Source organism: Protobothrops mucrosquamatus, unplaced genomic scaffold (genome assembly GCF_001527695.2).
Source record: "Protobothrops mucrosquamatus isolate PMUCROS unplaced genomic scaffold, P.Mucros_1.0 scaffold682, whole genome shotgun sequence".
In the NCBI taxonomy this organism is placed as follows: domain Eukaryota; kingdom Metazoa; phylum Chordata; class Lepidosauria; order Squamata; family Viperidae; genus Protobothrops; species Protobothrops mucrosquamatus.
The window spans coordinates 961955-989429 of NW_015386969.1; the positions used below are offsets into that span (position 1 = coordinate 961955).

The window sequence follows — 27475 nt, forward strand, 5'->3', positions numbered from 1 at the left end:
GGAGCAGACTGCCTGCCGGTGGAGAGCTTCCCGCAGTCTTCCTCTGCTCCGGGAGGACCGTGCCGGAAGGCTAGAGGTTGCTTGCGTAGTTTCCGTGTGGGCTGGAAGGGAGCGAGAAGGAAGGGGAGGCGCTATCTGAAGCGGCCAGGCAGCAAGAGCCGCGGAGGCGGCGGCAGCAGTGGCGGCGGCGGCGGCGGCGCTCCGGGCAGCGGCTGGAATTCGCCCTGGCGTCCCAACAGCAGCGGTAGCGGCGGCGGCGGCGGGCGGGGGCCAGCCAGACTTGGGCCCCCTGCAAGATGGAGATCGAGAAGGAGTTCCAGCGGCTCGATCAGGCGGACAGCTGGGCCGCCATCTACCAGGTAAGCGAGGTGGGAGGAAATGCACCGGGACCTGCCCGGCCGGGAGCGAACCGGCTGCTTCTTTGTCCGCTGGTCCAGCCGCCGCTTTCCCCTCCCCCCCGCCTCCTCCCTCGAGACTCGCACTCGCTCCTCGGACAAAGCTCTCTCGCCTTTACTTCCCTCGGCTCGCTCTCGTAATCGCCTCGCGATCGGCTCTCAACTCCGATCCGGGCTCTCCTTTCCGCGCGCGCCTTGGCACGGCTCCCTCCGACATCCAATGCCGGACGGGTGTCCATTTCTTGCAAACCCCCCCCCCTCCTCCCTTTGAAACGATCCCCGTTCCCGGCATATAAAGCTTGCCGGGGAGAGGGTGACTTGCATTGTGCGCGCCCTGGAGTTGGGGTGTGTGTGTGTGTGTGTGTGTGTGTGTGTGTGTACTTTACCCCCCCTTCCCCAAGACAAGAGGGAGGCGAATATTTAATCACGTTCAAAGGAAGTAAAGAAAACCCTGTTAATTTCTTAATGCAGAGGAAGCTCTGCTAAGAAGAAAGGAAGGGACAGATCTGTAGGCCATCCCTGATGGAAATTAAAGAGGGTTTCTTTGATCTTTGTTGATCCACTGTCCCTCTCTACTCCCCAGGTTTTCCAGAGTGCACCCCCCACTATGAGGTTTCTGAAGGGAGGGGAATCAGCTGACTCTCGAAGATAGGCTTGCTTGCCATCTGCCTGGGGCAACTCCTCCATTAGGGCATCTCTAATGAAGAGTCCTTTGCGCAGTGCCCTGGAGCAGTTATATGAAAGGTCCATGTCCTTGTCCCTGTTTGTCCTGAAAGCCAGTAAGGCTAATTATTTTCCCACCCCCCCACCCCCGATTTTTTTATTTATTTTTTTGATGGGGAAGCAAAAACCTGATCCCCTTGTTAGTTTTCTGTTCCCCAGAGTTAGGACTTATAGTCTCTATCTGATTTGTTGCCTACCAAGGAAGGTGGTAGCTGCTTATAAGTTGTGATCTCTTATTGACTCTCACCATTCCCCTCCTCCCCCCATACATGTGTTGCCTGGACAGTATGGAAATGATGTCTAAATGTGTGGGGGGGTTTCCAACGTGCAAATGTTTTCTGACAGGCTTTCATGAAAACGTGAAAGTAGTTTTTCTTTATTTCTGATAGTCTTTGCGATTTGACTTTAATTATGAAACATTGAGTTTTGTTCCACACATAGCAGTGATGTGATTGAAGCTTGGATAAGATATAATTCTGCTTGGTTTTGGGCTGCATTTGACAAGTTGTGTGGGATAGAAGAAAGGCACATTGAATAGATCTTTGGACTAAAGAGTGTGGAACACTTGTGCCCCATAGTATGGTTCCAGATTAGAAAGGATCATTACGTTTAATGCAGTGCTGTCAAGCTAGCAACTTATTGGGCACCACCCACTTTTGTTGAGATGAGTGGCTATACAAATTTGATAAATAGAAATAAAAAATAATTTAAAATGAACATGGACATCTAATGAACATATTGTTTCTTGGGCTAAAAGTCTTTAAAAAGGTCTTATTATGTTGAGCTTAGATGGCACTTACTATTATGGTTTGTTGCAGTCAGCCCCATGTTCAGACAGGATTTGGCATTTTTATCCAGGTATCTAGTCATTCCCAAGGACCTGGGTTGTCAGATGTTACTATTTTGTTATCTTTGTATGTATGTGATAATAATATTAAGGGCCAATATTTGACTGCTTGGGGATTTTGGTGAGTCAATAATAAATCTTCTACAGAAGGGATGTTCTCCCAGCTCTATAAAAGGGACCTTCTTTTAGCATGGAGTTTTATAAGATCTGTTTTAATGGCTATTGATGGTATTTTAGTTCATATGCTGCCAGGCTAAATCAATATGTGAAATTAGTCTGAGCCAATATTCTCCCTGTAGAGGAAATGAATGAATTTATCTCTTGCCATGGGATTTTGGAGACTGGAAAAATTGCTTGAGCAATTTTTTTTCCTTGTGATCATGTTAGGAAATATTGAAAAAGATCTCCTGTAAGGCTTGGTGAAATAATAATGCATACATCATCAAATTACAAATTAAGCATGCCATCCTAGGCATTTGCAAAACTGCTGATTTCAGTAGAGTTTGATTGATAGCTTTCGGAGCAGGATATATCTACTAAACAAAAAGAGATCTCAAATTGTGTGTGGGGCTTTTTGGGGTGGGGGGGAAATGCTTTTCAGTATGCTAAGCATTATTGAAAGTTGAAGTAACAGGATATTTGCTAATCTGGTCTTGAAATGTCAGTGACTAAGGTAGCCTAGCAATTGTTTCTTAATTTTTGTTCTCTTACTGTAGCTGTACTGAATTTGGTTGGAAATGTGTACTATATCAGCAAAACATAAGAAATTAGGTCAAGGTGGCTGCTCTATTCCTGGAATTTTTACACTATGTGCTTTGCATACTATCACTCCTTAATGTGCTAGCAAGCTGCAGTACTCTTTATTTTTTTTAACTAAATGCTGAAATTCTTGCAAATCCTTGAAAAGCTTGTATATTCTAGCATGGACACTTTGAATTTGGGTCAGGAATAAACATGAGATCTTTTCTAATATTTGAGGAACATGATTGAATATTTTCTCTGTGAGTCCCACCTTGGCCAGGTTTGCTGTGGCCCGCAAGTATTTCAAGTACTACAGTCTCTTTTATTTCCTCTCATTCCATCAACTGCTACGGTATCTTGCAGGGAGTATTTGGATAGAAACATCAGCAATCCTATTTAGTTTCTCCTTTCCTATCTACTGAGCTGTAAGCCGCTTTCATTTCCTGATATTTAATTATAAGGCTATGTCGCTTAGAGATGTCCCTGTTCTCCTATTATGATTACTCTTTCCTTTATTAATCTGTTTACATAAACTGCTTTTCCCCCCACAAAGCCGTAGTACATCTAATCACAGTGCATGCTTCATAACAAAAAGGCTTCCTTTCCCTAGTTTAGATGAGCTCAAGGCATATCCTTTTTAATCTTCATGCCGCTTTGCCTTAAAAGAAGTCCACATAAAAGCAGTGAGCTGTTTTTCTTGTTGGACTTCTGCAATACCTGCAGGGCTCTGCCTCCTGCTTCTCCAAGTGGCAAATTAGCTTGGATGTGGCAGGTAGCTACCAGTTTAGATTTTCAATGGGAGTCGATGAATTCATGAGGGGTCAGACTGTTAAGGACTACCAACTGGGATTGCTTTCTCCAATCTGGATACTGTATTTTAAGAAACTTACTGCTAGGGAGCAAAAAGGGAAGAGCAGACTTGTAATTTCTGGTTTAACAAAGACAAAACAAGTCTTCAGCCTCAAAATAATTTTATCTGATCAGTGAGCTCTCTTGGCAATGTGAAGACCCAGTTCTTTGGAAAAGGCTGAGTTGCTGTGAAAAGTAGAAAGAAAGAGAAGTGGATAGCCAACAGCATGGTAAATAATTACAGGGAATCCTCAATTTACGACTAACTGGGACCAACATTTCCGTTGCTAAACAAGGTGGTTGTTAATAGTCACACCTGATTTATGACGTTTTTTACCATTGTTGTTAAGCGAATCATTCTAGTAGTTAAATGAAGGAGGATACTGCAACTGTCATAAATACATGCCAGTTGCCAAGTATTCAATTTTGATCACATGACCGTATAGAAGCACTCCATTTTGATCACATGACTGAATGTTGTGACAGTTGTAAATGTGAGGACTGGTTGTAAGTTACCATTGTAACTTCAGTCACTAAATGAAGTGGTGATGAGTACATAAGTTAGGTTAGAAGAGATTAGTTATAGATCATTGTAGAGAAAATCTATGTGACTAATAGGAGTCTAAAATGCCTTGATGTCACATTATTTATCTAGTTTTGAGTAACTTTGAGCTCTTGCTGGTAGAACAAAATAGTAATAAGCCATTTTTCTAGTATATCTTGTGTGAGAAACAACATTTATTTATGTTATTTATTTCTTTACAATACTGATCAATTTAGCCCCTGAATGATGTGCAATAAAGCAAAAATAAAATAAAAAGAAATTAAGATATCAAATTAATTGAAGATAATATATAATGCAATTACACAAAAAGATAGATGCCCACAACAAACTGGGATCAACAATTTAACCTGCCTGCTTTATACTATTTGGGGTGGGGTGAGGACTCTCACCAGGCCCTCACTAGAGTTTCAGACCAAACAGGAAGATTTGATTTTGGCAGTGCAGAATCTGATGTATGTACCCTGGTGGCTTTTCCTGTCTTGATCATAATTAAGCCAAGACCTGTTTGCCTTTATATGTATGAATTTTTAATCAAATTTGTTCTAGCTGTGGAGCACATTTGTAATTTCAGTCTCTGTGAATATGTGTTCGCTAATGACATTTTTCTTCTTATGCAGAGAATTATCATCATTTATACCTCCAAGGCCTGGATTTAATTAAAATAAAGATTGAATTGCTTGTCATAAAGCTTTCAGTCTTACTATTGCAGAGCACCTTCTAAAGTAGCTTTGCAAAAGTTTGCAACTGAAACCATGGGTCATATGTTTATGTGTAATTTTGACATAAAGCAACAGTTGTGGGCAACTGTGAATAATGCATTCACAAATGTTTCAAACCTGTATTTTTACCAGTGAGTCTTTTCAATATATGTTTATGAGTGTTAATTTTTGTCCCCCCCCCCCAAAGTGAAGGGGAGGCCACAGATTGGTTGTCAAAATTGAATCAGGTTCCAAGACACCCTTTTGGTAGCTCAATCTCTCCCCCCCTCCCCATAACACTGAATTGGGCAGCAAATTATACAGGCAACACAATTTCCTGCTGATTTTCAGCAGGAAGTAAATTAAAAAAGCTTAAATGGTGCTATAAAATGTAAATGCATCCCCTAATAGGAAAGAAATCCCACTGCCTCTCCCCCCCCTCCCCACTGATGGTGGTCTGAAGTGGCTGAAAAAAAATTGAATGTTGTATACTGCTGTGCTAAGCCACACTATCGCTGAGGTACAAACCTAGCCAATTATAGCTTACTCAGCAAAGCATGGTCAAACAAGCATGAGTGTATTATAATATGTGAAGAAAGTCAACATCTTTCATTATAGAAAAGTTTTTTTGACTTGTCACAGAATACTAGCTGAAGGTTTGTGAACCAGCACCAAAAAACAAGCTGTAATTTTTGTAGAAATATACGGTCTACCAACTTCCTTATTTTTAGTGTAGAAATGTAGGCTTTAGTTTCTTACTAGGAAATTTCCAACTGCTCCCCATCCTTGTGCCATTCCCTCTGAAAAGGTTAAAAGACTGAGGAGAGATCTTAAATGGTGGACCAAGAAACTTTCTAGGAGCCACTGAATGCATTCAGATGGGTTATGAAAACTCGTGAGAGGCTTCTGTATTGAATGACATAAGGTTTTTTTTTAAATCTTAGTAAAAGATGAGAATCTGTAGTCTAGTAGCCTAGACATTGGTCTGAGAGTGAGAAGATGGAGGATCAAAGCACACTGTATCAGATTTTGGTGGGTGATCTGAGGCCAGCCACCCTTTCAGTTCATCTTCTCATAGGAATTGTTGTTTTGGGGAATAAAAGTAGGGGGAGGTCACTATGAAAGTGGTTTTGAACTCTCAGAGGAAAGCCAGTTTTTTTAATTAAAATTTATTTTTATTATTTTATTAATCCTTTTGGAAAGATAATTTTAGCCTCTTCAAAAAAAAAAGTACTTGATTAAATTGGAGGGCAAAAATTAGGCTAGTAGACTTTCTCTGAAGATCATTCTCTATTTGGGAACAACCTGACAAAACATATTTATGCATACCTTTCTTTGGAAAATTTGGAGCAGACTTATAATGAAATTGCATCAATTTCAAAAAAGGTCACAGGAAATAATCAGAATGAACGGATTTTATGCCAAGAAACTCTGCTTTACTAAAGAAGCCATGTGAAACCCATGAACGAGTTTGTACATGATGCTGACCATAAAATGATTAGTTTGATTTTGATTTAACTGAGTATGAGTACTGAGTATTTGTGCTTTGTGAAACTTAGTTTAGGAGGTACCTCATTGGTATTGGTTTGTCAATGGATATGTCTATTATGGCGGCCAGTTTTTGAGCAGACCAATATATAATGCAGGGGTGTCAAACTCAATTTCATTGAGGGCCGCATCAGCATTGTGGTTGCCCTTGGGGGGCCTACTGGGTGTGGCCAGGGTAGGTACGGCCTACTGGGTGGGCGTGGATGGAGTGGGTGTGGCCTACTGGGTGGGCATGGCCAGCTCTACATCGTTCGCTACTGTGGGGGCCTGGGCAGGAGTGGGACAGATCTGAGGGTCTCTGGCAGAAGGAGGTGGGACTGGGGCAAGCACCAAGGCATGGTGCATTTCTTCATTCCTCACAAAGGGTGACACTTCTGGACGTCCTTGTGGAGCTAAGACTGAATGCATTTCCGCATAGATGGCCACCACAAAATTGTACATTGGCTCCCGGCCAGCCTGGGCCAGGGCCAAGGCAGCGGGGGCCGTTCCCTCACTGTTTCCAGGATGGCTTCGCAGGTCACATCAAACCGCTTCGTGGGCCGCATCCGGCCCCCGGGCCTTGTGTTTGACATGTCTGATATAATGTAATGTAATTATAGGTTTGTCTTGTTCAGGAATTTGGAGGGGGGCAAGCAATGATTTGCTATCACGATTCTAAATGTATCTACCAGCTTAAAAGGTTTGTTTTTCCTGCTCTAGTGGCTATCATTTGAACAACAGAATCATGTCTGAAATGGTATAGGGTTTCCTGCCTGAGCAGGGGGTTGGACTAGATGACCTCCAAGGTCCCTTCCAACATCATCATCATCATCATCATCATCATTATTATTATTATTATTATTATTATTATTATTATGACATCATCATTCTTCAGAAATGGTGCTTATATTCCAGGCAATGTTATATATTCTATTTTTTTCCTTCTAATTGTATGAACTTTGGAGATTCAAGTAGTTCTCAGCTTATGACTATAATGGAACTTGGAATCTCTGTCATAAGTCATGACATTCGTAAGTTGAGGCACCCATGTGACTGAATCCAATTGAACAACATTTTTTGCAGTGGTCGTTATGTAAACACTGCAGTTTGTGAATCAATATTCCTGTGAGCGCTTTTTGCTCATCGCTAGGAAAAAATGCTATGGCCCCTTTATGACCTGTGGATTTCTGCTGTAAATCATGATCATATGACTTTTAGAACCTTGCAAACAGCAAACAGCCATAAAGGTGAGCTGGTTGCCAAGTGGCTGAAATGCAGTCATGTGACTCTGGGGATGTATAGAGGCATCATAATTCTGGAGCCAGGTCATAAGTACAGATAGTCCTCGACTTACGACCACAATTGAGCCCAAAATTTCTGTTGCTAAGCAAGACAGTTGGTAAGTGAATTTTGCTCCATTTTATGACTTTCCTTGCCACAGTTTTTAAATGAATCTCCCTGCAGATGTTAAGTTAGTAGCATAAACTGTTGTAAGTCGAGGACTACCTGTAGCTTTGGGGGGGAGGGTTTCAAACTTCCTCTTGTTAAGCAAGGAGTACCTATAGTTCCGTGGTGGTGAACCTATGGCACGAGTGACACAAGTGGCACGCAGAGCCCTCTCTGTGGACACATGCATCGTCACTCTAGTCCTAGGCCTTCAGTTGGGTTTTATAAAACCTTTTCACTTTAGGCCTCCGCCACCATGTGCAAAAAAAAAAAAAGGCTCAATCAATTTCAACTTCTCGCGGAAAAGAAAAGATCTCGCAAAGTTGGAATTGATTGATTGAACTTTTTAGTCCCACCCAGTCTGCCGTTACCACAGCAGCCACGCCCACCCAATGGGCCACGCCCACTCGACAATACATAAGTGGGTTTTGGGTTGCAGTTTGGGCACTCGGTCTCTAAAAGGTTCGCCATCACTGCTATAGTTGATTATGAAAAAATGTTTGGTTTTAATTTTACCTTGTTTACCTTTTTCTAGTAAAGTATACTTGAATTTTAATGATGCAATCCAACAAAATTTAAGCATTATGGGTAGCAAAAAATATATGAAAGAGCAGAGGGTTTTTTTTTTTAAAAAGAATGAAATATTCTGAGTTCATATTACTTAGTGCGACAGAGGTGGCTGTGACAGGGAGTTCTTGTTGGAAGTACTTTGGCATTTGGGTGCCAGATGGTTTGCCACAAATTCTTCAGGGCATAAGAGTTTGGGAAGGATGCCCAGGACAAAGGCAAAGAATACAATCTGTTTCATAGCTTATACCAACATCTCAGAAAATGTTCTAATAATTCGCTGTTTCTCTGAAAATAAATGGGTATAATTCTCAGAAAAACAGAGGACACAGATAGTGCTCAACTTACAACAGTTCATTTAGTGACCATAAAAATTACAATGGCACTAAAAAAAGTCACTTATGACTGTTCTTCACACTTAGCATCCCTGTGGTCATATGATCAAAATTCAGACATTTGGCAACTGACAGTTGCAGTGATCTTGGGATCACCTTTAGTGACCTTCTGACAAGCAAAATTAATGGGGAAGCCAGATTCACTTAACAACCATATTACTAATTTAACAGATTTACTTAATAACTGGCAAGAAAGGTCATAAAATGGGGCAAAATTCACCTAACATCTATCACCTCGTCCAAATCGTTGATATAGATATTGAAGAGCACTGGGCCCAGAACAGAGCCCTGGAGCACCCCACTACACACTTCCCTCCATGTAGATGCAGTTCCATTGAGGACCACACGCTGAGTACGGCCAGTCAGCCAGCTATGGATCCATCTGGTGGTGGTGCTTTCTACCCCACATTTTTCTGTCTTGTCAAGTAGTAGGTTGTGATCTACTTTATCAAATGCCTTACTGAAGTCCAAGTAAATTATGTCCACAGCATTCCTCTGATCCACTAATTTTGTCACTTGGTCAAAGAATGCAATAAGATTTGTCTGGCATGATCTATTTTTGACAAACCCGTGTTGGCTTTGTGGTCATGTGACCACAGAATGCTGCAGCCAGTTGTAAATATGAGCAGTTGCCAATTTCCCAAAATACGGGGTGGGGAGGGAACATTTTATGATAGCCAGAAGTGCTTTATGATCTGTAAAACACCCTTTCTGAGGCTATCATAACTAAACTACCAGTTGTAAGTCAAGAACTATCTGTACCTACAAAATCAAAGGGTGAATCTGCAATGATGTTCATTAGATTAAATAAGGTTGTGTATATAATGGTTTTCAAGGCAAGATATTGGTGTGCCTTTTGGTGGTAGATAAATAGATACAATGATTTTGGGCAAAAGCTGGCAATTAGACAATAATTTTTATGATCTCAAAACCATATATTGCATTTAGAGGATTGCCTATTAATTGACAGAATAAGCAATATTCCCAGGAGGAAAGAAATAAATCTAATATATAAACCAGGCAACATTTCAAATTGGTTTCAGTTTGTAAGATACTAGTTATAATTTGTGATATTGGACATTTAAGTGACAGTTTGTCTCTTATGAATTCCGAAAGTTTGTATTCGCAAACAGTTTCACAAATAGAAGCTTGCTGGAGGTTTTAATATGTTGGAATTTGCAATTTGCTAATACTGTTGTAATATTATTATCAAGGCCTAAAATGTTTAAAACCATTAAACTGGGCAAAATGTGAAGGTATTTCTCAAATGTAAAGAACATGTCTTTAAACATTATCCTGTATATGCATGCATTATGTTGCTCATATCTATTTTAACTTTTGATGTCACTGTTTAAATATATTAAACCTCATTACAAGTTTAGCATAAAATGTACTCTGTAGAAAGATAATGTGATATATTCTACAAAAAAAAGGTTTGGCTGGACAGTTCAGATGAATTATATTGGTACAGAAAGTCCTGCAATAGTAGAAGTTGGTTTTTAAAAAACAGATTTTCTAGAAGATTAAAGACTTACAAATTATGCTACTGTAATTTTGTTTCTCATGGTCACAATTTTCTACTGACCTTGAGTAATGGGTAGTGGAATGGATGTATTTTTCAACGATAGGCCAATATTTTATAGAATGTGTTGATTGGAAAGTTTTGGAAAGTTTCATCTCAAAAGCCTTAAGAAAAATCCTATGAACGAGAAGGAGATTTGGCACCTATTAATTTTGAAAGTCACCCTCTAATCTGCCAGGTTGTTTTCCACTGTGTTAATTTTAATGGGTTCTTACTTTTAAATGAATTCATCATTTTTGCTCAAAGCTAGGGGTGACTCATCGTCTCCAAACCGAAAGGCCACATGCAAATTTTTTCCTGAATATTACAAAATGCAGAGAAGTATAAAAAAAACCAGGTTCTTTAGCCAAAAGGTTTTGGGACAACAAAAACTCTTATTGAGATTCTTAAGAAAATAAGTTATTGTCTTCCCAAATGGCATAGCCATAACCTCCTCGGAGCAGAGGATGTTATTTAAAGTAAAACAGGTATGGTTTCACTATCTTATCATTAAATATAAACTGCTGGTTTGGATTTTTAAAATTGTATGAATACACACAAGCTGTTTGTATGGAGTTTACATGACAATTAGTAAATGAACAGGGATGTCTTTGGATATGGATTGGAGCACAACTAGCTGAAGGACTTGAAGGTGGTGGAATCGTTGGATATAATGATCTTGTAATACAAAAATAGTTTTTAAAAAAAAAATCCTTTCCACATGAACAGGAAGAAAGGAATTCTGCATGGAATAACTGGCTCATAAATTTTAGCTGCAGCTCACAACGTCCATGTAGTACAGGTGGTTCTTGACATATGGCCATAATTGAGCCTGAAATTATGACTGGACCAAATTCAGCTAGCAAGCTTTCATGCCTAAGGCATGACTAGAACTCACAGTGTCCGGGTTCTAGCCTAATGCCTTAACTACAGTACTAGATCAAACTGGCTGTGTCTTTTTTTCCAAACAAATAAATTTCTACAGTAGGCCTTAAAAAAACAACCCAACCACCAGAAGAAGAGAAAATAAATCCATCTACTTTATATCCGTGCCATACCAATTGTGAGGAATGTGCATTTCAGCTGAGCCAAGGATTCATAAACTCACAGAACATAGAAAAATAGAGTTGAAAGGACTTTGGAGGTCTTCTAGTCCAACCCCCTGTTCAAGCAGGATATTGTATACCATTTCAGACAAATGGTTGTCGGGTCTCTTTGAAAGCCTCCAGTTATAGAGATTGTCACAAGGGCTAGTTCATTGAACCTAATCATCTAAAACTTGGCAGAATTTATTCCCTCAGGAGAGGCAACTCAGTGTGGTACAGAAATTAAGATTATACTGGCAAGACTCTCTTCAGGGAACAGTGTTAAAACTAATCAAATCAAAGTTTATTTATGGTGGTAGAACAACATTCAGTATAAAACATTAAACCACAAAATAATAAAACTAAAATTAAAACAGTATTTTGCTCTCTAAATTGTCCATCAATTGGCATGTTTCATCTTTGCCCCAAAGGCTATAATTCCTGAAAATTTAGGTCAATTTCAAATTACTTTTTATAGAAAGCAGACTATCCCACAGAAAAAAAAGCAATTGTTACTTGGTGCTTTCCAGGTTTAATTAATGGGGAAGCTTGGAGGTTTGGGATTTTGCCTCGACTTTCCTGCCTTGCTGTTTCCATCATCACCAGGGCTGGAATTGTTCAAAATCTTTTGCGTTCTGGAGCCAGAATTCAAGAGGGAGAGGATGTGGCAAGGCAGGAAGAAGTGTCTATTAGCAAACCCTAGCAGCAATGGGAGACACTTTTGTGTAGCTTCTGCCAGCTGCTTCAGTAACAACCTGACAGACCCATTCTAAACAAGAATTATTCTTCTGAATAATTCTAGGCACAGACCTATCAAGTTTGGATTTAGAATAGTAATATTTGAGCAGAAGCCACTACAAGCTTGTTTTAATTATAGAATGCTTTTTAACTGTTAGTTTTTTATTATGTGTTTTTATTGTATGTCACCCAGAGTCATGTTCTGGGAGAAGGGCAACTATATAAATCTGATAAATAAGCAAGCTTGGGTCAACTCTATCAGGGTTTCTTGTGAAAATAAAACAGACGTAAAGCTAAATTAGCTCACATAATAATTATTTATTTTAGTGTTATACAACTTATTCCCAAGATTTAGGTCAGCGTACAAGCAATAAATAGCAATAAAATAGTCTGAATAAAATCCATAAGTTGAAGAAAATGTGAAGAAATAAATGCACATTAAAAAGAACAGTTTCCTTGCCTTCCGAAAATATATGACTGGATTAGCAACTATGGTATCTGCACATGAATTTAAAATATAATTTTAGCACTCACACTTGGGAGCTCCTGCAGTTTCACCCAATGGTTCCAGAATAGGAATAGTCGCCATACCTCTGCAGATGAGATGATTTGGTAAATGGAGAGTAGATACTAGTTGCCATTGGCTTCCAGAGGGGGGATTGATTGAAGTGGGTGAAAAAAGTAAAGGACGGAAAAAGGGGGGAGGGGAGGAATAAGCAAGATTAATAAGGAAGACAGGAACGAAGCAATGTGCTTCTGGAGAAAAAAAGAAGTGAAAATGTGTAGAAAAGCGAGAGAAAAAAGTAGTGGTCCAGATTTGGACATTGTACGAGATGATTAGCATTTAAGTAGAGTAGAGGCTGAAGTGGTGGCACAGTGGTTAGAATGCAGTATTCTGCTGACTGCCAAGAGCTTGATTCTCACCAGCTTAAAGTTGACTCAGCCTTCCATCCTTCCAAGGTCGGTAAAATTAGGACTCGGATTGTTGGGAGCAATATGCTAACTCTGTAAACTACTTAGAGAGGGCTGTGTGACAATGTTCCAGGGGGTGCAAAAACGTGGGTTTTCAAGATTATACTGTATATGCATAATTCATTGCCATTATTTTGAACTTTTGTAAGGGGTGCGAGAATATATCAGAAGCATTCCAGGGGGGTGGGGTATAGAAAAGGTTGGGAGCCACTGGTCTAAGTGCTAAGAGTGACTGGAACTACTGGAAGATGTGGAAATAAGAGAAATGTAACAGATGAAGGGAAGGCTTTGAACAAAGAGGACCAGTGTTTCAGAGGGTCATTTTTTCACTATTATTGTCTTTATTAGGAACAGCTGAAGCCACTCTAGACAGACAAAAAATGCAATTGCTGTTATGGTCCTTCCAGAGGAATATTTCCTGAGCTATAATTTTATAGAGATGTTATGACTGCTACATGGACTAGTTAGAGGATGGCTAAATCTTGTCTAAGTTACTGAGGGAATTTTTCACTTGGAGATGAGAGCCAAGCCGGCATAGATGCGAACTGCTAGCTACTATCCTTCCTCTTGGTACTTGGATGCCAAAGTAGTGATCACGTGACCCAGGATGCTGCAGCCATCATAAATACATGCTGGTTACCAAGAACCCAAATTTGAATCTCACGATCGTGAGAGTGCCACAACAGTCATAAGTGTGAGGACGGGTTGTGTCACTTTTTCAATGTCACTGTAACTTTGAAGGAATGGTTGTAAGTGGAGGATTTTCTGTGTTGGAGAGAAGAGAAAGACAAGTGCTTGTTAATTATTAAAAATTGAATAAAAGTATAGAATGTAGGGCATAAATTTGGGACACAGGGTTAGGCTTAGATTTTCCCCTAGCCACAAAGTCAGGACTATGTCAAGTGCTTCAGTTGTACTGAACTGCATTTTGTCTTGTTAGCTAGCCTTCTGTTTTAAAACAGTTGTGCAGCACGTGTGTCTGTGATTAAAATACATGCTAAGTGATTTAGCAGAAGGAGATACATGACAGGTGCGTTGTAATATGTTTTAAAATATGAAAATAGGTTTCCCCATCCATGTTTAAAAATGCTGAAAGCTATTTGCAAGAGATCTGATCTAAAAGTGGGGAAGCCTCTAAAACATACTGATATGGTTTAAACTAATAATGTTTTTATTCTTAGAAGGTGTTTAAAAAATTCGTATTGAATTTACATAAAATTTGGGTTTGTATGTTATCTAGTATGACTACTGTACAAGATTGGAAGTTTACTCTTTTATTTTCAGGGAACCAAATGAACTAATACAAATTAGTGAAACAAGCCCACTTCAAACTGAATAATTACATTGTTCTGCTAACCTGATGTCCAAATATTTGCTATATAGAATATATTTAAACTTTGCGGGAACAAAAGCTAGAATGACTCAAATAGGTGGTAGGTACTACATCATACATGGATAGAACCAGGATTTTTTCTTCCTCCTGGGATTTGCAAGTATGATTGGGGGGAGGGTTATATTTGTTTATTTAAACAATATTAAGCTTATTTTGGGCAGTTATACTGCAAATTTTGTGTATTTCCTGCCTAAAAATGAAAGGAATCTATGTCACTGTTTTTCAGCAATTACGGTATACTACTGGTGTAGGAGTATTGGAAAAATAGTTTCGTCTTGCAGATAACCTACACCTACAGAAGCAAAATATTTTAATACAGATTGTGCAAAGAATTGTAAAACAATGCATTGCATAATTAATTCCAGAAACTTATCACATCAAAATAATTGGTAGATGGCAAAAATAAAAAGATCAGACAAATTGAAAATCACATTGCTATAAAGAAATCGGTTTTCCTTTTCTTCTGAAATGAGAATTGTAGTTCTAAATCATAGAAAAAATTATGGTTATATTTATCTCATTATTAGATAGAGAATCTGATACCAGTTTGTTAAGAAAGTTGAATAAGGTACAATTTGTTGCATAGTTTTTATTGTGTATATACTAAATATACAAAGGTAACTGACAGCAGATGCATATGAAAGCTGACAGAATAAAGTTAGCCAAAGAATTCATGGCAGCTCAACAAGAGACAAATTAAAAATTTGGACTTGAAGTCAGTACATCACATTTTGTTTATGTTGAAACATTTCACATCCTAATTTGCTTTATTCTAGCTGTAAAGAAATGAGCCTCTTCCTGACACTTCATGTTTTTTCTCAAAATATATCCATATAACTTACGTATATTGATGTAAGATTAATTGTCTTTTTCTCCAAGTACTTGGCACATGCTATTTCCATCATTAACGAGAACTGCAGTATAGTCACATCTATTACTTAACAGGAATGCTAAGTAATTAGTCTATATTTTTATAGTGGGGTGGGAGAGGCATTTAGAAAGATGAAGAGGTTAAAAAAAGTACTAATCTAACAGTACACTTAATCCAACAGTACAGTGATTTAGCTTATATTTAGATATCAGGGCTAATTAGATATCAGGGCTAATTAGATGAAAAATGTTTCAGGTGGTAGAGTAATATGGTATTAATTTGTCAAAAACTTCAATGTCAGCCTTACATAGAACATGCCCAAAACAATGATCTATAGATTTAAGTCTTCCACAAACTTACCATGTAGGTACTTAGTTGTCTGATATTATTTTGTGACATAATATGCCATAATACTTCAATAAAATATTTATTTTTTATAGAAATAAAAGTAAAACATGAAATAATATAGAATAAGTAAATAAAGAAAATGTGAAGTAAGAAAATATAGAAAGAGAGATACAAATAGAAAAAAAGAAGACAAAATAGAGAGCGACTTCAGATCTTCTTTACAGCAGTTACAATCTTATCCTCATTCCTCCTTTATTAAAATAACATCCTAGTCCTGTTCTTCCTATATTCGGCCCTTTTCAGTCTGCAAATCCATAAATCACTGGTTTGTCATTTCAGCATTTAAATTATGTGACAATTGTTTTGTTTCTATTGAACTTTAAAATGTAGAGCTTCTTCCAGAACAATTGAGCTGCTTAGAGTTGAGTGAGATTGGCAGTTTATAAATTAAATAAATAAAAGGTCACCAAAAGTTGTAGGCTTTGTGTGTGTATCTAAGGGAAAACAAAGTAGAATTGTGTTTTCAGAGGCAGAATAATAATGCTTCTTAGACCAGGGCTTTTCAACCTTTTCACCCATTGTACCACTTTTAGGATATGGCAATATCTGAGTACACCAGTCGCCTAGCAAGGTGTCAAAAATTTGATGACCAAAAAAAAGAAGGAAAAAAGTGATAAAGTACAGGTAGTCCTCGACTTACAACAGTTCGCTTAGTGACTGTTCAAAGTTACAATGGCACTGAAAAAAGTGCCCCCCCAAGGCACAGCCGAGCAAGACACCTGCCTGCCCGCCTGGCGGCGCTCTCATTCCCCTCCCCCGCTCCCACTTTTTTAGGATGGTTGCGTACCACCTGCCAGGTGCCAATGTACCACAGGTGGTACCCGTACCACTGGTTGAAAAGCCCTGTCTTAGACGATGGGTGATAGAGGAAGAGTTGTAAAAGGGGCAAAGTGCACAATATAATTATGGAACACTGTTCTTTGGAAAAGTGGAAATCAGTTTTTCTGATACATTATGGGCTGAAAAATGCAGAAGTAAATTTCTGTAGAAATATGAAGCCAAGGAGGAAGGTATTAAGAAAACATAAGTGTTTTAGAATATGAGATTATGTATGTAGGATGAGATTATACTGTGTGCAAAATTATTAGGCAAGTGAGTATTTTGACCATATCATCATTTTCCACCACAACCGCGCGGTGAGCTGCCGATCGGCTCCGTTTCAAGGACTAGCCTCTTGCTTCGCTGCAGGCACTGGCCTGCTGACCCCAGCCTCTTCCCTTTCGCGTTTGGGCATTCAGGCTCCGTAGTCGTCGGACTGGTGCAGCTGCCATTTTAACGGGCCGCCATTGCCAACGGGCCCAGACAAGGCCCACTCCACTTTTTCATGAGAGGTGGAGGGATCACAGGGCGGACTCATCCTTAGGGGGGATCAGGGTAATCCCCCCCCCCAGATAAAATAACCTAATTAATCTAAAAGCAGTCACAGCAGTTGCTCCAGTGCGGATAGCATAGGCCTCAACTGGTGCCTCACTAAACATACCTGGCACCACCTTGCGGGTTTCGCATGTGCGGGTTCTCACCACGCTGGGGTTTCTGACGCCTACGTAGACCCACCCGCTGCGCAAAGGTGCTGACACTTCACACCCTTAACATCATCACCACCAGTGCCCTACGAGCAAGCTGGCTGTCATCACACCATGATTTTGCCGCGGCCGTAGATGCAACCGGACCTTTAACGGGCCCTTCCGGTCAGGTGACCAGGGGAGCAGGGTGAACCAAGCCCGTCATTGTCTTAGCATTTCTCTGCTCCAGCTGAATCTAACCTGCCAATTGATCAACTGCCAGAGTTCCCTCTCAGCACTACCTGAGATAGCTCACTTCAGGATGGAGGATCCCACGGTGTGCCCCAAGCCAAGGACACCTTTTCCCCATCCACTAGCCATAAAAGGCACAAATCCAACAATGGAAGTTCTAGTCACAATTGTGATCGTAGGTGAAACGCTACCTGTATTACGGAATGATTTTATCTTTTGTGTTTGTTTATTCTGCTACTTATATGTGTCTTTATGACCACTTTTTAATACCCAAGGCATGTTAAATAGAAGAGTGGTTTACCCGTATTTGAGGTAGATAGTTCAGGAATGGAAGTGTGGGGAACAAGTAAGTAAGTATTGTCTAATTACAGCTGGAGTTTGAAGGCATTCCAATCCTCTTCCACCTCCCCAAAAATCTTGTTTCTGCTTAAGCTGTGTCTTTTTCATAAACCTGTTGAGCAGACAACTGCTTACCTGCTCCAGCATAATTCAAGTCATAGATTTTACATCCCATTGCTTTCAAGTCTGAAGCCAGTAGATATTTGTACTAAAGTATTAATCACTTGTGTCTTGCTTTATGAATTGAAACTAGAAAGATAGCCCCAATACTTATGAAAAGTAGAGTTTCATCTGTTCCTTCCCACTTAAATATGTTGTAAGTCCATGGCTTCCTACAAACTGTGGAAGTTGCAGGCTGAACATATCTTTGTGGCGCCAGGTTGGGGCACAATGGTGTAAACCCTTCCTTGGGTTAACTGGTCAGGTTACTTAATACTAAGGATTCTGTGGAAATTTCTGGTGTGCTTTCTTGTTTTGCATTTAAACAACCCAGAACTGGTTGTACTCTGTGCTATTTATAGTTGAGACAATGCCTGCACAAGGCATAATGAAATTGAATATCTTTGCTTTCCAATTGGGTTCCTTGGCAGGAAACAGCTGAGGAACATGATGGGACTAGAATTGGAGGTTAACATATCAATCATATCAACAATTTAGGGTTGCGAGGGTAATAAACACAATCATGCATTTCTTCTCTCAGCCTGTTAAACTAGCAAGTGCTTGTTGGTTGCCACAGGAATGAATTTAGTCTTTCATATCGATTCGTCAGCTTATTTCCATATTATTCATTTCAGCTTAAAAGTGCATCCAGCTTCTTGATTTAATTAGATTGCTCAGAATATTTTGTGCATTTTAGCTGGCACCAAGTGGATACTTAACCTATTTCTTCGATGCTGCACTGTATTAGTCACACAAACACAGGCAATAATACTCAGATAGGATGAAGATATTTCCCCATTCAATTGGTTAACCTCTGCAGTTAATTGAGTTAAAAAAAATTTATTTTTGTTTTGTTTTTGTTCTGGCAACTATGTCAGTTGCTCCATTTGGAATATGGCAAGATCTCCAGTTCTTTGCCAGGTGAAAAATTTATGATTGAGAAAAGTGCTAATCCTAAAACATCGTTTTAACTAATAAAGGATAATACTTGTAGCTCAGGGTTGAAGCACCAAGGATAGAAGCACTAAGGACCCTTCATTTCAGCCATGACCTTTTTAACTCTTTATGATTCCTGTGTGATTGGTCTGTAAACATATTTTCTTCTTGTCTGTTTTTAAAGACTTTTCTTCTGATTGGCAGAGCAGTGAATTGGAATAGAATTGGACAATGGAATTGGAGACTGGATGATTCAAAATTTGTAACTGTTGCTTATTGTTCAAAATGATATTGTGGGTTTGTTTGGATTTTGGTTGTTGTTGCTTTTTGACTATTTTTTTGTTTTTTTAAAAATAGGCTAACAAGAAGGCTGATTGAATAAAACAAAATGCCCTCAAAAAATTTATTCAAGTGCAGGTCAATTTGTTTTTGAGTCATACTTTACGTCCTGGAAGCATAGATACCAGCAAGGTTCCTACAACAAGCTGATTTCTCCCTCCCATACCAGCCAGCCTTTTGAGCAGGAATTATCTTGACTTATCTTATCTTAGCCTCTCTGTATGGTCAAGTTGATGTTTAATGTTTTTATTATTATTATTATTCTGTCCTCCCTCCTCTTCCTCAATGTCCTCCCTTTATCTTGTGAAGACTCTTTAAAAATAGTGTTAACTAGGTAGTAAATTGTATTTGTCTCTGAGATGGAAAGAGGCCTATCAACTTGCAGCTGTTTTGTTTCCTGTCTTCCTCAGTGTGGGTCTTGTGTGGCTTCCATTCTCACAGTGCTATTCCTGGATCAGTTGAGTCAGCTGTTCTTGTCTGGTGTGAGTTGACCCAAAGGGAGATGCTGGGATGTTAAGATGCTTAAACTGATTCATGTTATTTGCATTGCAAGGTTTTGTTTCAGGCTTGCTGTTGGTTTTGGAAAGGTCATCTGTGTTGTAATTTAAATAGATGTACATTCAAATAAAAGGTATACAGTACGAACATAAGCAACTGTTAAATGGATGGATGGATTCTTCTAGATCTCACTAATTCCTATGTGCAGTTTTGTTTTTTTATCTGGCTCTTGAATTAATAATTCCTATTCCTTCCATAGATGTTTTGTAGTTATCAGAGATTAGAAATTGGAGATAATGTCCAAACATGGTTTCTTTCATTCTTTTTTAGACATTTAGAACAGATGCAAACCATTTGCACATAGAGACATTGTAAAATCCATTTCCACAAAGTGATGCGAATCTTGTTGCTTCAGTTTATGGCTTCAAAAGCAGCATGACCTTTTAAAGGGAGGAGGTGGATCTTTGAAGAACACACTCAGCTTCCTGTTTCTTAGCAGGAGGAACCAACAGGGCTGTTGAAACCAATCTTCCATTCTATTGCAAGTAAGAAAAAAAAACCAATATGAACTCTGACCTATAGGCATGGTTAGAGGGAAGTGAGTTCAAAGCAGGAAGTGACCACAAAACGTATGCATGCATGCTGTGTGTGTGTGTGTGTATAATATGCTGAGAGAGAGGGAGGAAGGAAGGAAGGAAGGAAGGATCATATTGCTCAGAAACACTGACAGTGAGCTGTCAATATATATATGCTGGAGTTGCAGTACCAGTTCCTCAGAAACAAAAATAAATTGTAGTATTTTACTTTATTTCTAAAAATACTACATGTGCAAGTGGTGTGTTTTCTTTCAACAGGGAAGACTACAAACCTAAAAATAAGAATTTAGTAAGAGGAGAAAGAAACAGTCAAGCAGGAGGAGAGAATCCATATAACTTTATCTTGAGCTCCTGCACAAAAAGATGGGATATAAGTTAAACAAGTTCATAATTACTAGTAAAAGTAATATTGTCTTAAACTGCCATAGCACTGCTTATGGTGGTTGAGAAGGCCATTCTGGAAATTGTTTTGCTTTTGTCTTTTACACCAAATCTTTTAAAAATGTGATTTTAGTGCCAGTTTCCAGAGGCTCCTGAGTACCTGTAGAGGGCCAAATATCTCTGCCTCTGTGTAAGCAGGAGAAGTCAGTTGTCTCCTGCTGTGTTTTGTCTCTTTTCAGCCCTAGATGGGGCGTTGTCTTACCTGAACGCCTTTTCTCAGCAAAGAGGAATGTAGAATCCACGGATGGGTGTTATTTGTCCTCTAGCCCAATCAGACCAAAACAATCAAAGTTGCCACGCCCCTTCAGGGTCTGACCATGCCCCAGTTTCGAAAAGGGCGAAGCCAGTGATTGTCTGTGCGACGTGATGGCTCCCGAAGAATTGACACTGACCTGACTGCTAACTGAATAGGGAGGGAGTGGATTCTACATTCCTCTTTGCTGAGAAAAGGCGTTCAGGTAAGACAACGTCCCTTCTCCAGCAAATGGAGGAATGTAGACTCCACGGATGGGACATACCAAAGCCCTTATGGTCCCATGGGAGGGATGCAGGCCGGTTAAGTGTCATCACTAAATTGGACCACCTGCTGCAAAACCCGGCGGCCGAACGCGGCCTCAGCAGATGCAAACTTATCAAGCTTGTAGTGCCGAATGAAAGGTGAGGGAGATGACCAGGTCGCTGCCCTACAGATATCAGATATGGTAGCCTGAGTCTGCCAAGCTGCTGATGTGGAAGCGCTACGACTTAGAATGGGCCGTTAGTCGACCTGGGACTGGTAAGGAATAGACCCGGTAAGCCTGAGCAATACAGGCCTTGATCCACCTGGCGATCGTAGAAGAGGTAGCCTTCTGTCCCTTGGAGCCTAGGCGGAAAGATACAAACAACGCCTCCGATTTGCGAAAAGGGGCCGTTCTTTTAAGATAATGGCGCAGTGCTCTGCGCACGTCCAAGGAGTGCCACTTGCGCTCAAGGGGACAAGAGGAATTGGGACAGAAATCCGGCAATATAATTTCCTGGGCCCGGTGAAATAGTGAATTCACCTTGGGAATGAATAAGGGATCTAATCTCAAAACCACTCTGTCTTGGTGGAAGGTACATAGGTCCTCCCTGACAGAGAGTGCGGCCAGTTCCGAAACACACCTTGCCGACGTGACTGCCACCAGAAAGGCCACTTTGTAGGATAAAAGATGAAGTGGACAAGACCCGAGAGGTTCAAAAGGGGATCTTGTAAGGGCCTGTAGGACTCGAGGCAACTCCCAGGAAGGATACCGATGCACCACAGGAGGCCTGGTATTGGTTACACCCTTGATAAAGGATCGGACCGCTGGATGATGGGATAGCGGCGTAGAGTTGGTACAGGTGAACACTGTAGAGAGCATGGCTACCTGTCTACGGATAGTGTTGGGCGCTAAGCCCCTATCCACCCCATCCATGAGATATTCCAAAACTGCCGGAATAGTGACGGAAGAAAGAGATAAACTTTTGTTGGCACACCAGTCACAAAAATTCCTCCAAGTGGCATCGTAAATCCGGTTTGTCGTCGGCCGCCTTGAAGCCTGGATCATAGTAATTACTCTTAAAGAGTAAGATCCCTGCATTAGGAACTGGCGTTCAGATGCCATACGGCCAGTTGGAGCCACTGTGGATACGGATGCCGTACGGCTCCCTGTGTGAGGACTATTTGCTCTGGAGGAATTTTCAACGGGGGAGCTACGGCGAGATTCATGAGATCTGCGAACCATGGTCGCCTCGGCCAGTGTGGGGCCACAAAAATCAGCTCCGCTTGTTCCTGCAACAGCTTCCTGATGACGGCCGGGATCAAGGGAAGAGGAGGGAATGCGTATAGGAGGCCCCTCGGCCAAGGACTGCGAAGGGCATCCGCTCCCTCCGAACCCTGAGAGGGGTACCGAGACAGAAAGCGGGGAAGCTGGGCGTTCGCCGGGGAAGTGAACAGGTCGACAGTGGGTTGGCCAAACCGGTGAGTGATCTCTCGAAAGAGACGGGGATGCAAACGCCACTCTGAGTGGTCTACTATAGACCGACTCAGGAAATCCACCTGGCGGTTGTCCACCCCCGAAATGTGTTCCGCTTTTAGGGACAGAAGATTTCTCTCCGCCCACGCCCCCAGTAATCGTGCCTCTGCCATTAGGGCCCTAGATCGTGTGCCACCCTGCCTGTTGACGCCGCCACATTGTCCGTCAGGACTAGTATGTGGCGGCCTGCCACTATGTTGTGGAAATGCGAAGTGCCAAGTGTATGGCCCTGAGCTCCAGCCAATTTATGTTCTGTTTGAGATCCCTTTTGGACCACTGACCTTGCGCTAAATGATGTTGTAGATGTGCCCCCCATCCGAATAGGCTGGCGTCCGTAGTCAAGGTTATGCGAACTGGTTCCCTGAAAAAAGATCCTTTGTCCAACACCAGGGATAGCCACAGAGAAGGGAAGAAAGGGTCTGAACTGGGACCTGCACCCTCTGTGGAAAGCAGGCTTCTCCTTGCCTCTGATAAGGGAGCAGAAACCACTGGAGTTGTCTCGTGTGAAGTCTGGCCCAGGGCACTATAGCAATGCAGGAAATTAATTTTCCCAACAGCTGTGAAAGAAGAAGCAGGGTCACCCGCTTTTCCTTGCGCACCTTGGAGACCAACTTGCGTATGCTGGTTAGACGCTCTTGGGACAGAAAAACTTGACCCAGGTTGGTATCGATTATTGCCCCCAAGTGTAATAGCCGGTTGGTTGGGGATAGGTGACTCTTTTGAAAATTGATCAGGAACCCATGATCCTGGAGTGTTCTGATCGTTAGCTTGACGTCCAAGCAAGCGTTCAGTGCCGAGGACGATTGAATCAGAATATCGTCCAAGTAACACTGGAGGCGTACTGGAACTAATCTCAGTTGTGCGGCAAGGACTGTCAGGATTTTTGTAAAAACTCTGGGGGCTGATGACAGGCCGAATGGCAAGGCCTTGTATTGATAATGGCGATTCGCATACGTGAATCTGAGAAATCGCCTGTGAGCCGGATGTATGGGGATGTGGAGGTAAGCCTCTGACAAATCTATGGATGTGAGGAAATCCCCCGGTCGAATGCTGCCTAGAATCGAATGGAGGGTTTGCATTTTGAATTTTTGGTACACCAGGAATGAGTTGAGGGTCTTGAGATCGAGTATTGCCCTCCATCCTCCTGAGGTCTTGGGAACCACGAAGAGGATGGAGTAGAACCCGAGACCTCTTTGATCTGGTGGTACCTGTTCTATTGCTTCTATGGTGAGTAAATGTTGAATGGCCTCTCTCATGAGACCTTGTTTCACGGGATTCCGTGATAGGGGGCAGGCTATGAAGCGCCATGGGGGAGGGGCTAGGAATTCTAGAGATAGACCGTCTCTGATGGTGGTGAGAACCCAGCTGTCTGTGGTGGTATTTTCCCATTTGTGGAAGAATTGTGTCAGCCTTCCGCCGATGGGAGGAGTCCGCCTCAAGTCACTTAGTCTTTCGGAAGGGACGACCTCCCCTGCCATGGAAAGTTTGCTTGCCCTGGAATTGTGGCTTTGGCCTGTCCCTGTAGCCGGAGCGGTCCGAGGAGCGGTCCGGCCCTGCTTGAAAGGGCCGATACCCGCTCCAGGGATTTCAGTCTGGGTTAGACCTGAATGATGGGCGTCGATTGTATGGAGTAAATCGTCTGCCCGTCCTTTTGGAAAGGTGAGAAAGTACCTTCTTTTTCTCCTTGTTTTCAATTAAATAAGGAGAGAGTGCCTCGCCAAAGAGGCGACCACTTTGATACGGAGCAGCTGCTACCCGCCATTTGTGTTTGGTGTCGGCCCTCCAATTTTTTAACCAAAACAACCTACGTGCAGCTACGTTGGAGGCTATGGCTCTGGCTGAATAGGTGGCCGATTGCAGGGACATGTCCGCCATATATTCCAGAGCAGCTTTCAACTTAGTGACATCCTGATGTACCCTCAACTCATCTGGGGAAATCCTGGCCTGAAGCTTATGGAGCCAAATCAATGAGATCCTGGTGAAGAAGGAAGTAGAAGTTGAAGCTCTTATCGCCAATGCCGACGCCTGGTGAGTTCTATGCAAGGAAATCTCAGATTTCTTGTCCTCAGCCTTAAGGGCCTCAGACATATCCCCTGGGATCTTTGTGTCCGATAGAATGGGTGAGAGAGCCTCATCCACTCCCGGGACCTCTAAAGCCTCGTTGAGGGAAGGGACCGTATCCAGGAGTTTACGGTCTATACCCCCAAGAGCTGAGAAGGTACCAGGGGATCCCCATTGCTCTTCAATGGATTGAAGAAACATGGGGGAACAAGAAATCTGTTGGTTCTTTGTGACAGGCTTCTGGAACAGTGGATCAGAGCTCTGTGCAGAGTCCTGATCAGCTGTTTGGGGCTTCACCGGTTCAATCTTCCCGGTAATGCAGGCCTTGCGCAAGAGGGAGGAAAATAGAGCCGGGTTAAATACCCCAATCAGAGGAGTAACCTCCGTATGCGCGTCCTCATCATCTGACCACAGGCCCTCCTCAAGGACCTGCTCGGAATATTCCGAGATCACACTTCCTTCAGATCGCAGTGGAGAAGCCGGATCTGGGGGCTCATAATCCCTAGGATGTGTAGTTCCTCCAGATGTGGAAGGGTAAGAAGTCCCTGGAACCTGAGGGGTCCTCCCCGAGGATGCCATTGCCTGAGCCACCGCCTGTGATATCATGGCCTGAAGCTGGGCGGTGAAAGATGGATGCTCCGGAGACCCGCCGCCGTCGGGGTGAATGATGCCGACGGAATTTGAGGGGGGCCCACAAAGGAGGGTTCACCCTGGTTGTCACATGTTATTTGGGATAGGCCCGGATCGGTGGTCGGATCTGGGTCCTGGATTTGCATCCTCAGACCTTGGTCAAATAGGGACAGATGATCCCTACTGAATCCAGGCGAGGGATCGAGAGTGTGCTCTGGGGACCAAGCCCGTGGAAGTGGAGAAGGTCGTAGCCCCTCAGATGTGGATGCAATGGGGAGGGAAGTGGGAACTGGTTGTACCTGCGTTGTGTGTTGTTGTGCTCTGGAAAATTGTCGCTCCAACGCTCTATGTCTGCTGTCTGCCTGCTTCTCTGCGGTCTTGGAGGTCCGTTTGACCTTGGCCTTGGCTTTTGATGGTGCTTCCTGGTTGGACGACTTGCGTTTTGCATTTCCACCAGAGGTGGAAGCCTGTGGAGCGGTGTTATCCGCCATAGTACACTAACAAGGAGATAACAGGAGCTCACCAGGAGATCCCTGGATCCGTCCTGATCTGCAGGAGACAAGGCTACGGCCCACCAAGATGGGACAGGCCTGCACGAGGGTCTGTGAGGTCCGGCCCATCGACAAGCGTGGAGTCACACCACGCGAGATAAGCCGCGTTCAGCCCTAGGGAGCTGTCCTGTTCCCTAATCAATAAAGAATTGATGGTTTGTATGATCAATAATAATCTATTAATTAAATTATTTTTTAAAAAAATAATTTTTGATTTTTTTTATATATATATAGGGAACCCTCATGCCTCACTTAGTGGCGGCCTTTAGGACAGCAACTGGCCAGCCACCAGATGCAGACAGCAGAACAGGCAAGCAAGTCACAGCAGCCCAAATAATTCACTGAATAAATAAGACCAGCAGGCAAGAATATAAAAGGCTGAAAAGTAATGATGAAAAAGTAAAGTTCTCTGAAGGAGGTATGCCTCAAGGAACTCTCCCTGTCAGCCACGAGGCTGATTAAAATGGTGTCTGCCCAGAGGTGGGGGGGGAAGGGCAAGAAGCCAAGGGGCCTGATCCAATAGGGGGGAATAGGATCCCCTATACCCCCGCGTAAAGTTGTTTCTCTCTCAAATGATCAGTGGAGGAAGATGCCCTTGTACAATTGAACAATTTGGCAATTGAACAATTAGTAAAGAGTGTGATCGCGCAGAGGCCCAAAATGGCGGCCGCGACGATCCGAAGCTATAAATAAGCTGTTTGCTTCTGACGGAGTGAAATAGGAGCCCCTATGTTCCCGTAAGTCAGACTCTCTAAGTGTGAGTATAGAGAGAGGAAGCCCCTCGTCCAGTAGTGTAGATTTTGTCTAATTTTGAGTTGCGATCGTGCGGAGGCCTCCAAAATGGCGGCCACGCCGATCCGGGTGAAATGAAACTTTTTTTTTTTTTTTAATGTTCTCCTTAGGGAGAAAGAAACCTGGAGAGTGACTTCGATTCAAGGAAAGTAGGCAGAAAGCGGTGAAGGAAAGAAGGCTTTGGGCAAGGAGATGAAATTAGGAGCTGAACCCAAAGAAAAACAAAAAAAGGGGGGGGAGGAGGAATGGCGATCGCCACGCTGCACAAAGCAGCGTTTGAAACGATCAGCAAGTTGTCGGCAGGGGCTTGCCTGTGGAGAAATTTAGAGTCCGTACAGCTCTGAATAGGGCTGAACTAATTTCCTCCCACCAGGAATAGGTAAAGAGTCCACGGATGGAAAATTTTACTACCTGAGTTCTGAGAGCTAATCGGGAGCCAAATTTCACGTCTCTTCAGGGCTGAGACCAAAAGAAACTGGGGCATGGTCAGACCCTGAAGGGGCGTGGCAACTTTGATTGTTTTGGTCTGATTGGGCTAGAGGACAAATAACACCCATCCGTGGAG

General features: G+C 42.1%; 1 protein-coding gene across 1 annotated transcript in view; it reads left to right on the forward strand.

Annotated features, from left to right (window-relative positions):
- The first annotated feature begins 296 nt into the window (after positions 1 to 296).
- Positions 297 to 27475, forward strand: part of PTPN1 (protein tyrosine phosphatase non-receptor type 1) — a 102370-nt gene continuing 75191 nt past the window's right edge. Inside the window, exon 1 of the mRNA XM_015818126.1 lies at positions 297 to 359. Coding sequence (XP_015673612.1) covers positions 297 to 359 — 63 coding nt within the window. The remainder of the gene's footprint in view (positions 360 to 27475) is intronic.